This window comes from Denticeps clupeoides, chromosome 5 (genome assembly GCF_900700375.1).
Source record: "Denticeps clupeoides chromosome 5, fDenClu1.1, whole genome shotgun sequence".
In the NCBI taxonomy this organism is placed as follows: domain Eukaryota; kingdom Metazoa; phylum Chordata; class Actinopteri; order Clupeiformes; family Denticipitidae; genus Denticeps; species Denticeps clupeoides.
Window position 1 is genome coordinate 33,725,216 of NC_041711.1, and position 12,944 is coordinate 33,738,159.

Below are 12,944 nucleotides of genomic sequence, written 5' to 3' on the forward strand. Positions count from 1 at the left end.
TGCTTCAGGTTTTGGGGTCACCGGTCTTCGATAAGGAAAGCTACGTATCTCTCGCCGTTTTCCAGTCAGATGAAAGGTGGGTGTTCGAAGACGAAGAGAAAGAGCTGATAGGACGATGCCCCTCCCCCCCTTCGCCTACGCGCCGCGCTCTCCAAGTCGTATTAGAGACTTCCGAAAGTTGTAAGTTTCCGAAAAACATTTTCCCTAAACCTCTGAGGCCTGAAATAAGCAAGGAGACAGCAGAGAGACCAATGACAGGCACAACGTCTCAACCGCCACTCACCAAAAAACAACCAGCTCCCCGCTGCGTAGTCAAGTTATACCATGGAATACGGCCATTATTCTAACACCATGACAACAAATCAGTTAAAAGCGGGGATCTCTGACGTCACGCCGACAAAGAGAGAGAGGAGAAGAACCGAGAGGAGAGGAAGTCTGCATTTCGTGCAGATCTGTGCTTCTGCACGCCGGCATGCTGGGAGAATCCCCAAAAAGGGGGTACCAGGGAAGCAGACGAAACCGAACAAAACGCAAAATAACAGTAATCAATACGACAAGTCCAAATAATAATAATAATAATAATAATAATAGCAGCAGCATTTATAACCAGGAGAAAGAAGGTGTTCAGGGAGATATAAAGCATGTTGGTAATGACGGCGACTTTCGCTGGAATTTGAGTTTGAGGTCAAGGGTCAGAAGCGTATAGACGGAGGGGCGCGGCGCCTTGCTGGGTTCCAAAACTTGGAGAAGTTTCACACACGTACATTTCCTCTACGAGGTTTAAAAAAGGTCGACTGCTCTTCGCTGTTGTTGTTTTTTAGTGGTTCGGGGGCTTTTTTGGAAAAAAGGGGAAGGGTTCTTGTCAACGGACCTGAATCACACCGTGACACAATTACCATCTATGACACAGCAAGCGGCGATGAAGGCAGCCACGCCCGCGTTGTCCATTCTGGAGCGGCACGTTAAAGTTGGTGACAGTAAAGTGGTCCACAGCTAACAAGAAGCGCCCACACGCCGACACCCCCACGCCCTTTCTCTCTCTCTCTCTCTCTCTGTTAGTCACTTGCGATCGCCCAAATCCTCACTTTCATTTGGAGGTTGCACACGTATTTTCTCAGGCCGCTTCAAAGTGTTTGTAAAAGAGAACAATGTTGAGTTTGGTCCTGAAACACGCACGCTGCGTTCCAACATAGTAAATGAACACTCACGACACGATATTTAAAAAAAAAGTCTTTCTATTTATTCACTATTTGAATGCAAAACAGAAAAACTCAGAACCTTTTCTGCCGTAAATAAATTGACAGAACCTGCACTGGCGCTTTTATTTCTAAATGTCTGCGGCGCCTTTATTGTTCTTAGTAACAATCGTCTCTCTTTGCCTCAAAACGGATTCTCAACTCCCACTCTCCTTTTGACAGCTTAGTTTATTTCTTCCTCATCGTCAATATGGTTTCCTGCTCGCTCTTTTAGACACACACACACACACACACACACACACACAACAAATCAATGTATTGGTATGAAACAAATTATGGCCCAAAAATTATTCTGTAGAACAATTTAAGTGTTTTCTTAAGCACGAAAGCCCATCAACACACACACAACCTCCAACTTTTAAAAAGAGTTCCTCTTCGTCCTCAGCTTGAAGCACTTCTTTTTTTCCACTGGGACCAAGCGAGCTTTCCAGACGGGGCCGTCTACATCGTACCTCGCCAGCTACCAGACATGGCAGGGGAAAATGTGAACATTTTAAAGGTGAAGAAACCTTCTCCGGAAACTGAGCATTTCTGATGTCATGTAACTACCCATCAGAGTAGCCTGTGTGCGATCGGCTTCTTCACGCGCTTGTAGAAGCAGCTGAAACACGGTGGTAAAGTGTGTATCAGATGTACGGCAATGTGCGGAGCGGCATATATAAAAACTGAACTTCATTGCCGAATCATGACGTAAGCAATTTCCAAACTGAAAAATTTTTTATCCACAAACAGAAAGCACCTTCCTTTATAAGTACGTAATGAGATGTCTAGCAAAAGTATCTTATAATAAAAGAAATATAACAAATTTTCATAATAAATCCCCACCCCACACTGTCAATTTTATAGATCCGGTGTCAAGAAGAGGTCTTAAAATGTACAAATTCAAAGAATTCTACCGCTGATATGAAAGGAAAATGAATTGTTCTGTACAATCCTGTTTTCATGTTTTGATACGGCGTGCATGGTTCGTGTCGTGATTTTCCTCTCGTGTTCGTGTTTTTTGGGGTGTGCGGTGGTAGTGTGTCAGTGTGTCAGTGTGTGCTGGAAAATGCAGCTTTATTTGAGGAAGGGGTTGAATCATAGCGGCAAACAACAAAGAGGCAGCGAGACCAACTCTCCCTGTTGGTAGATAACAACAGCAGACGCTTACATGTACTCAGAATCACACACACACACACACACACACACACACACAAAATACATTCAATAACAGAGAACCACGCTGCTCAACACACAGACTCTCAAACGCAGTTTAGACTCAAATCTGTTCCATAGAACCATTTCCAGACAATAAAAAAAAGTGTCTATTGGCATTTAGCTCAACACAGACAGACAGAAAATGAGTTGTGAATTTGTTCTAGACACCATGCTAAAATACATACATTAATATATATACATACATTAATACATATATATATATATATGTATTTTTTTTTTAAGGATTTTGTTCATCATGATTCTTGTTTTCTGTGAATTTCAGAAAGCGCTGCTCTGTAAACACTCGCCGGGTCGGGTGCACTTTTTTTTACGTCGAGCGGAAAGATGTTTTACACTCGACTTGCAGCAGCAAGAACGTCCTCGCGTGGCCCGCACAGTGACTTGACGCTCGGTAAGCCACCTCCAGGCCCGCCGGTCACGGCGAAGGAACCGCACCGCGGTGGAACTCGGAACCCTCATGTAGCAACAGTGCTCTGTGAAACTAGGACAGCAGCACTTTGGGGTTCTGGTTCCAAGAACTTTACATTATTTATCTGGCCCGCAGAATCGCTTCTCTCATGGCCGCCGCTCAAAACGCACGCCAGGTCAAATCCCGGCCGGAGGTCGAAGCGCGCGGCACTTTTACGTCAAGAAAACCGGAACCGGCGAGCTGCAACAATTCCCCCGGACACGCCCACGTCCTCCCGAGCTCCACCAAACACTCCCTGCATGAATTATTCAAGAACCTTCTCCGAATCACACTCCCTTAAACCCAACGGGGGCTTTCAAGGGAAAGTTCAGCAGGTGCCGATCCCCCCTTCACGGGTTTAAGAAAGACGAACGTTGCCACTTGTGAGGAGGGGAGACGAGGGCGAGACGGAAGAAATCAGAGACGGAACGGGGGCAGAAGGAGGTGGTCTGAGATTTGAGGAGAGATCCCACAGCTACTGCAAAAGTGGAGATCAAGCAGTTTTCTAAAAACAGACCCATTCTTCGAAAACACACAAAAAAGGGAGTGAGTGGGAGAAAAGCGCTGTGTGTGTGTGTGTGTGTGTGTGTGTGTGGGTAGGTGGTGCTGAGATTGACAGGAAGATTACCAAGGTCGAGGGGGGAGGAAACTTAGCAGGAAAAGCGAGTCTTGAGAAGCTGCCATACACAGAAGTAGGAGCCGGACAGAAGGGGTTAAAAAAAGCGACATGTTAGATAGTGAGAAAGAATGAGAATGAAGGAGGAGTAAAACTGAGAGGTAAGGGGGAAGAGGACTGAAAAAGGGGAAAAAGGCACACAGGAAGTTGCAGGTGTGTGTGTGTGTGTGCACGAGCACACACACACAATGTTACAGTGTGGTAGCAGCTATTCTAATTATTCATTAGCCTCAATGCCTTATACTGACCTTACTCACACTCACACACACACACACACACACACACTCCGTTAACCTCAGACATGCATGTCCAAGTACAGTGACAGCAAGTCCAAACCACAACAAAGAGGGCAAACTGACACGCGATGTGCTTTAAAGCGGCCCGTAATCTGCGGGACCTTGTTACCGGCGATACGCGACGGCCGCGCCCTCCTGTCTGTGGGCCAGACACTGAAAATAAAAAAGTGCTGAGCACTCGCCGGCTCTATGACGTCCTGCTTGGTCAAAAAAAACCTTTCATCTGGTCATTAATCAAGGACGGATATTCATCTCTCTCTCTCTGTGTGTGTGTGAGAGAGAGAGAGAGAGAGAGTGAAGTGTGTGTTGAAGAGTGTGCTGACATGTTGGTTTCACACCCAGCCCGAGTGTGTATCTTCTATCTACGTTATTTGTTTCTTGTCAGCAGATTCAGTCTCGCCCTAAAGACACATGTGAACGTGTGAGGGGGCGTGTGAGGGGTGTGATGATGATGATGATGATGATGATGATTTCTGTTCAGTGTCTGAGAAGGAGCTTGACTGCACATTCCAGTATAGAAGCAATATATTAAGGGTCGTGTGTGTGTGTGTGTGTGTTGGGGACATGTCCAGGAATGTCACACTATAGAAGTATGTGCACATGCAGTGTTAAGATGATGGTGTGTGTGTGTGTGTGTGTGTGTGTGTGTGTGTGCGTGTGTGTCAGAAAGTGATGTTGTAACACTAACAGATCCCCCATCAGTTTCCTGTTCCTTCACTGTCACTGCAGACTCTTCAAAAATGAGCGATAAGGCAGAGAAGAAATAAAAAAGACAGATTAGAGAAAGTAAGACGCAGGGTGAAAGGAAAGGAAGTTGGAATAAAGAGACCAGTTCAGAGAACGCGGAGAACATGAGAACATGTGATCATACGAAAAGCAAAGAGGCAGAAGAAGAAAAGAGGAAGGAAAAATAAAAAGAGGGGACATGTAGCACAAAGTTAAAAGCGTGTAGCAGATGTGCTAAAAAAAATGGAACATGGCCTCACAGACCCACAGATTCTGGAGCACTAATTTAAACTGGTCACTTCCTGCTATCCCACCCATCTGACATTCCGACTGTCGGTGCACGTGTGCACGCTCACCCGCACACTCGCGATAGTGGCCTGGTGGTCGAAAAGGTGTCGACTTGGCAGAGAAGGAGGAAATGCCCTCGACCCACAACCAACTCCACAAGCAGTCACGCTTCTGGTCAAAATGAAGATGAAATGAGCACCAATGACACTTTATTCAAATGATCTACACTGCCAGAAAAAAGAAAAAGAAACGAATAACTCCCAACTGTACCCCCTTTACCTCCCACCTCCCTGGCAGAATGAAAGTGAAAGCCACGCATGTGATAAGGGGGAATTTTATATGGCATTTAATGCCCTGAATAACCTGCTTACAGGAACTGCGGGGTGGCTGGGGGTTCACTGTGTGTGTGGGGAGGGGTGTGTAGTAACCTACGCAGGTGAACCAGAAGACCAGGTTCAAACCCCACTTACTACCATCGTGTCCCTGAGCAGGACACTTAACCCTGAGTGTCTCCAGGGGGGGACTGTCCCTGTAACTACTGACTGTAAGTCGCTCTGGATAAGGACGTCTGGTAAATGCGGTAAATGTAAATGTGTGTGCATGAGCACCGTATGAGGATCCTGCTCATAGAATCATCTATCAATCATCCATATGGTGAGGTGTTGGGGCGCTGATGTCCTACCTCCAGTCCATAAAATCACAGGTGGACAAAGGTTATTTCTTTTTTTTTATAATCACAGACGCTCCCCTTCTTCCACGGTGATGCTTCTTCTCTTGGTGGCCTCGGCCTCGGCAGCTTTTTGCTGTGAGCAATTAAAAAAAAGCACTCATCAGGACGGCAAAAAGAGGAAAGAAATGATCTGAAAAGTCGATACTGTGAAAATAAAACAATGGCAGTTATTATATTGTACAGTCAGTAGATAAGAGGGATAATAAATTGAGTGCCACTTATATTAAATCTTCTTTCCAAGACAGAGCTGAGAGCGGGCGAGCAGTTAGTGTCACGCAACACAACCCAACATATAGAACTCTGGTTAGAAATCAGGTTCGATCCAGAAAACCAGACCCAGAAGAAACCTTTAAATTTCACCAGCACATGGCGGCCCAGCAAGATTCATTTGAAGTGGTGGCGCTGCCCTTTGCCTCATCTTTTGGGAGAAGTTGTTAACTTTGCCTCCATGTTACCCTAATTTGAAACCCTCAGAACAGCACGCCACTGAGGAAATTCTCTCACCGCATCATTACGATTAATCGAGCAAGTCATGTTTGCTTGAAATAACTCAGTGTTATGAAAAACAGGAAAATTTACTTTCATATTTTCCAGCATGACAAATTAAAACAAGTGATTTTTCTATTTGTCTGTCTTTTTTTTCTCAGAAGATGAAACATTGAAAAGAAAGAAAGAAAAAAAAAAAAGAAGAAAAAAAAGACAACTGATACTGCAAGTCTCACATACCCAGAAGTATTGGGGAGTGGCCTGAGAAGGCCACGCCCCCCACTGGAGTCAGTGCGCAATGGAGGAAGAGAAAAAGTGGTGGTAGTAGCCTAGCGGGTAACACACTCTCCTACGAACCAGAAGACCCAGGTTCAAACCCCACTTACTACCATCGTGTCCCTGAGCAGGACACTTATCCCTGAGTGTCTCCAGGGGGGGGACTGTCCCTGTAACTACTGGTTGTAAGTCGCTCTGGATAAGGACGTCTGGTAAATGCTGGAAATGTAAAAACTCTCAGCCAGCCATTATCATCCCTGAAGGGCCACACATTTACCCCAATGTCTCATATACAGTCACACCAGCTCCACAACCGCCAAGCAACGTCTTGTCAGCACCAGAAAGAGAAAGAGTCCACATTCAATTCTGCTTTATGTTCACTTTTCTCACATGCAGGTTTTTATTTGTCAGAGCAGGAGTGGAAGTTTGTTAACCTGACAATGACACCGTTTTTATTATAGGGACGTGCTTCTGTCAGCCTGACAAGTTCTATAAAGTAAAAAAAAAAAACAGAGGGAGAGAAAAAGAAGTCCAGAAACCAAAAACAGCGCCTGTATCACGCATCTGCTGGCCCTCAGTACCCTAAATCCAACAGAGAGAGTGTTCTGGAGCCGGTTCTGGGGCCTCAGACGAGACGCTCGGCCTGGAAAGGCCTCAAGTCAGTGATAGAGGAGTTCGGGAAGATCGATGCCGGACCCCCCAAAAAACTTGGGGGTGCAAAATGTCCCATTAAGTAAATGAGGTACCCAGTATTGAAGTTAGGGTGTCGCCGCAGGGGGTTTGATGAGGAAGGAGATCAGTTACAGGGACACAACGCGAGAAAGTAACTCGGAGGGCAGCTGACGTCACCAGACGGCCAGTAACGGGGCGTTACAGCCACTTCTCACGTAACTACAGCTGGTGACGCCGCACCGGCGTCGGACGGACCGGTCCGACGGGTTCGGCCGGTCTGCCACATCCATTATGGGCGAGTCAGCAGCATTTACTGGGAGGAAGTAACGCCGAGAGCTTTACAGACGCCGCGGGTTCTTAAAACCAGGAGATTTTTTTAATTAAAATAACTAAAAAAAAAAAAAAAAAAATCACAGACTGCCCAACGAAGCCAAACTCGTGAGACGACGCGTTCCGGGTGCAGGGCAGGGCACAATGACAAGTTGCGTGACGTGCGTGAGGGTAATTTCGGTTTTGGGTGTCCGGTGCCCGGCGCTATAATTATATCGAGGTCCGGCCGGCCGGCCGCGGCTCACCTGTCCGCCGCGGCGCAGGTGACGAGGCCCGACGTGCGCAGGAACCGTATTAACGCCTTCTTATTACACGGACACGTCACGCGGGAGTTACCGAACACCCGTGACGTGGACAGTCCTCCCGTGACCCCGGCCACAAGGCAGCGGGGCTGCGTATAAAGCGGGGAAAAGGGGTTACCTGCGCCGCTCCTGTCACCTGCGTCGCCTCGCCTCGTCTCGCCCACCTGACCGACCCGCACTTCCTGGATTCCGCTCACCCCCCTGCTGTCACTCCCCGCGGAGCACCTTCGCCCGGGGCGCCCGCCCCCGGTCCCCCGGTCCCCCGGTCCCGCGTCCTCGCCTCGCCGGTCCCCCGGTCCCGTGTCCTCGCAGGCCGCCGGGCTGGATTGGCTGCGCTCCCCCCTCGAAGTCGCCGCTGGCCCACTCCCGACTCCCAGCTCCTCCTTGTGCCGAGAACCAGGAAGCGGCTTGCCCTACATACACCACGCCGCGGATTGGCTCTGGCGGCGGGCTACGGAGCGCTGGTGGGGCGGGGAGGGCGCTGGTGGGGGTGGGTGAGGGGGCACCGGCAATAGGTGGACGGTCACCTGAGGTGCGACACCCAGCCGCCCAACCAGGCCGGGTCTGGGTGGCGCAAACTTCGGGAAGGTCCGCCTCTGGCCGCCTGTCTCCCGCGGGGGTCCGCGGCACTGATAACTAATAATACTACTACTAATAATAATAACAATAATAATAATAAAAATAACAATAATAATAATAATAAAAAATAACAATAATAATAATAAAAATAACAATAATAATAAAAATAACAATAATAACAACAATAATAATAAAAAAACACTTTTCTACAGCTGATGAAATTGAACCGAGGCGCGACGTCTTTATTTAATTTCCGTTTTAACGCGCTGCGCGCGCGCCGCTGACAGCTGGTCGCCATGGCGACGGCGACGCTACGGAGCCCCGAGAAGGACCCGGACCGGGACGCCCGCCGCCGGCCTGCGGGGTTATTGCGTGTGGGGGCTTTTTTCTTTTCTTCTTAATCGAGCGCGTAGGCGGACGAGACGTTTTCGGTGGCAGAAAAAAAAAAAACGACATTTCCTCTTCTTAAATTCCCCATAAAGGCAGTTTACTGTAATGGCCCCGCCGGCTACTCCCCTGACCGCACTTCTCCTTTTCTGTTTCTGTCCCCCCCCCGTTTCTCTCTTTCGGTGCCGCTGCTGCTGCGGAAGATGACGACGCGCGGAGCCGCATTTGCAAATCAAATGGGCGGCGACGAAGGAGACGTGGACCTGGCGCAGCGCATCATGGGCCTTTTCAGCATGTTCAGCACGTTATACTCTTAACAACAGTCTTCTCTGCGTGGTTAGGTGCTGCTGAAGTGGACACGTTTTGCTCTTGTAGATCCTCATGGACAATTCACTGGAACCAAACCCCTGGTGGTTCGTAAAACAACGTGGAGAGAAATCATGAAAGAACTGCAGTTTTCTTGGCCCATTCAACGAGTGTCAAGCTGAAAGGACCTGTGACCCGACGTAAATACTGACCAGCGTAGCCATCCTCTTTCTGTCGTCGGCTGATGGAAATAAAATGCCACCTAGCTCTCACCGTGATGAAGGGTTTTCCGGACGGGGTTCGTGCTCAGCGGCGCTCCGGTGCATCATGAGACACGAGTTGTGACCAAAAGTGTTGAGCAATACTTTCCTAACATGCTTGAAGTGTTCAGAAAGTTTCTTGAGCGACATATTGCTCTAAATTGACAGCTGCTTGCCGGGTCACATGACATGTCCTCCCTCCATCTCACTACAACCTGGGTTAAATCGGCCTGCTCCACTTTCAGCCTGTAAATTATGTGACATGAATAAATCAGTAGACCTCGTCGGTCGCTGGTCGTACACTTGCTCGGTTGCCAGATGTACACTGCAATTAAGTGAACACTGCGCAGTGTTTATATAATCCACACCCATATGGGTGCTACACAGGTCCATGTCACCCCCAAGAACCCAGATGAGGAGCAAGAGTCGCCCCTGACGGGCCACCGTGGACCTCACTGGCTTTTCTCATTTTACATTAAAGTTGTGTGCTGGTGGCTCTGTTCTCCTGTGAGGAGAAGTTTGGTTTTTTTAAGTTTGGTTTTGAGTTGGCAAGAAGCAGCTGGAGACTTTCTTTCAAACAAAGCCGTAGTGAATAACAATGAACAATGAAATGAAGTGATACACGGTGCACACAGTGAAATGTGTCCTCTGCATTTAACCATCACCCTGAGTGAGCAGTGGGCACCATGACAAGCGCCCGGGGAGCAGTGTGTAGGGAGTGGCACCTCAGTGGCACCTTGGCGGATCGGGATTCGAACCAGCAACCTTCTTGTTACGGGGCCGCTTCCTTAACCGCTAGGCCACCACTGCCCCCAAGAAACATTACAGAAAGCAGCCCTAAAAGTAAGGGTAACGAGGAACTAGGCCACCACTCCCCAAAGGGGACAACGCTTGCTCCTCATCTGCGTTCTTGGGTTGATATTAGGATGGGGCTGATATGGGCCACCTGTCTGGAGCCGCCCATGTACCACCCATGTGGGCTTGTTACATGGGAAGGGGCGGAGTCACTGTCACTTAACCCTGAACGGTGTCAGTTTTACAGGCGGTAACCTGAAAGGGCTAAATTTAACACTGAGAATATAAACACTGCGCAGTGTTAATTTAACATGCATAAAAAAGTAGGTAAAACGTAGAGTCTTGCTGGAGATGGCGACCATGTCTGCCACGTCCTGAGCAGGACACTTAACCCCGAGTTGCTCTGGATAGTGAGTCTAATAAATGCCATAAAATGCAAAAGTGTGTTTGCTGAGAGTTTGAAATCACACCAACACATGCATGTACACGTGTGCAGTGCAGTCGTGTAACATAGTACACAGCAACGCTTATGGTAAAGCAGTTCCCTGTACAGTAAAGTGATTCACTGTTCCCAAAAGTGAAGTGATAAAGTGCTGAGCACCAGTCAGATGACCTGAGAGAGAGAAGGAGAACGTCATAAAGTTCAGGTTCTCGCCCCTTCTTTACCAACCCACTCAACCAGGCATAAATACGACCTAAAAATAATTCTCACTTTCAGAATGCTGTGGCTACAGTGACTATGAATAATAAGCAAAGAGTATATTTAGTTTTTTTTTTATTTTACAATTAATGTAGTCAACAAAATATATTAAATTATCTTCAATGGTTTCTTTTCATCATTGAATACATTGGCATGCCAATGTTTAAAATGTAAGTTGCATTGATCACTATTGATAAATGTAAGTTATCAATAGTGAAATGAGCACAGGATGAACTGATGGTTTCTTTTCAGCATTTTATGAAAAATGTGTGCATTATATTTTGATTAAAATAAGTACAGTAAGAACAGGTGAAGGCCTGAGCATCCCAATACATTTGAGGTCTCAGGTAACTTACCAAGTTACCTGATTTATTGAGATGTGGCTTGTTCGCAGTTATTAATACGAAAATCCAGGTGACGCAGATTTCACAGACTCCATAAAACCAGCAGACGTGAGCTCCTCCAAGCAATGAACATTCTGAAAAATGTTGTTTTTCATGCTCATAAAGTAGGAGATGAAGACAGGAAGACAGGAGAGCATCCTGAAGCCCTTGGCAGTTAACAGGAACAGCGGAGGTCAGAATGGGGTCTGCAACACTAAGAAATCTTTCTGAAAGAAGGGCTTGTTGTATTGCTTTAAATGCAGATGAAATGCCTGAATAAAATCCCGTCACTTTTTCCACATTTTGATATGTTACAGCCTTATTCCAAAAATGATTAAATTCATCTTTCCCCTCGGAACTCCATACACATCACCCCATACTGACGGTGCCGCTTCCTTAACCGCTAGGTCACCACTGCCCCGTTTGTGCTCTGACATTTACATTTACAGCATTTACCAGACGCCCTTATCCAGAGCGACTTACAATCAGTAGTTACAGGGACAGTCCCCTCCTGGAGACACTCAGGGTTAAGTGGGACACAATGGTAGTAAGTGGGGTTTGAACCTGGGTCTTCTGGTTCGTAGGCGAGTGTGTTACCCGCTAGGCTACTAACATTGTTTTTGGAAACAATTACTGTGGACTGAGGAATAAAACATTTATTTTCCACAATCTGGAAAGGTCGGCTTGGAGAAAAAAGGGAAGAGTGATCAGCAAATATCAGCATATTCCGGAACATCGCACCATCCTTCAAAAGTTAAAAAGAGGATAATACAGAAAAAATAAATCTACACCGGGGCCCTGAAAATGTGGGGCTCTCAGAATAGCAGAGCACGCAAACTCACCAAAAAGAACCGAAGGATTTTTAACTGGCAACAAAAACAAGTAGAATTTTGCACCTGCAAATGATGGTTATAAAAAATATCATCTTTCTTGAAATATTAAAGAAATTTGTCATTTAATGTGGCTTTTAACTGGCTATCTTAAGACATTCTCCCATTTTTTTGCTAGCCAATGTAAAATAAAAAAAGAATATTTTAAATCTGACGAACGTGATTTTTGTAGATGGAAAATAGCTGACGTACTTGTGTTATTATGGAAACAAATGAACTTCCTACTCCCCTTTTACAGGCGGGATCACCGTCTTCTGCACTCCTACCCCTTCATGCAGATGAAACCACTCTGCTTGTGTGGTTTGTGTATGGTGTGTGTCTGTGTAAATATAGCAGTATGTGGTTTCCTACCCACGACCCTGCCAGTCTTAGCTCCTGATTACTACCGGATCTCTGGAGGGTGTAGGACTTACTGGAAAATCACATCCCATATGCAGTCAACCTCATTCCTCAGGCTGATGAGTATATGGGTGCGACCCCCGTTATTTGGCGGTGGTGTGGGGGGGGGTCTATCAAATTTGTGCTGAGATTAAGAAACAAATATGTGTTTGAGGAAAGTCAGTGCTACCAGGTTCCTTCATTTCTAAGCTCAATATACATTTGCCGTTCATTTATTATTATTGTACACATTCATTTTGCAATGACCAGTTATTTATCTTTAAAAATCTGCTATGTTTTAGACAATAATTCATCATTTATTAAGTGTGTAAAAATTGGAGCTGGTTTCCATTTGAAATTCAGCTGCTGAAAATATCCAAAGCACCTTACAATCAGTAGTTATAGGGACAGTCCCCTGTCTTGGGACAGAATGGGGGTTTGAACCTGCAACTTTGTGGTTCATAGGCGAGTGTCTAAGCCACCGGGCCACTACCAGCCCTCTTCGTCCAATGCAGCCCTTATAAACAATAATTTAACATGGAGACATCAATCTTAACAGTAT

The 12,944-nt window shown here is 46.6% G+C and overlaps 1 protein-coding gene across 11 annotated transcripts in view; it reads right to left on the reverse strand.

Annotated features, from left to right (window-relative positions):
- zbtb7b (zinc finger and BTB domain containing 7B) overlaps positions 1-8,169 on the reverse strand; it is a 15,137-nt gene extending 6,968 nt beyond the window's left edge. Inside the window, exons 1-3 of one of the 11 annotated variants that reach the window (XM_028979589.1) lie at positions 7,902-8,169; positions 5,591-5,711; positions 4,977-5,079 (exon numbers count right to left, since the gene is read on the reverse strand). In XM_028979589.1, the coding sequence (XP_028835422.1) occupies positions 4,977-5,079; positions 5,591-5,601 (114 nt within the window). In that variant the 5' untranslated portion in view covers positions 5,602-5,711; positions 7,902-8,169. Of the gene's footprint in view, positions 7,802-7,822 lie in introns of those variants that run through there. The other 10 variants (XM_028979588.1, XM_028979590.1, XM_028979596.1 and 7 more) reach the window with 10 other exon arrangements.
- Positions 8,170-12,944: the final 4,775 nt, after the last annotated feature.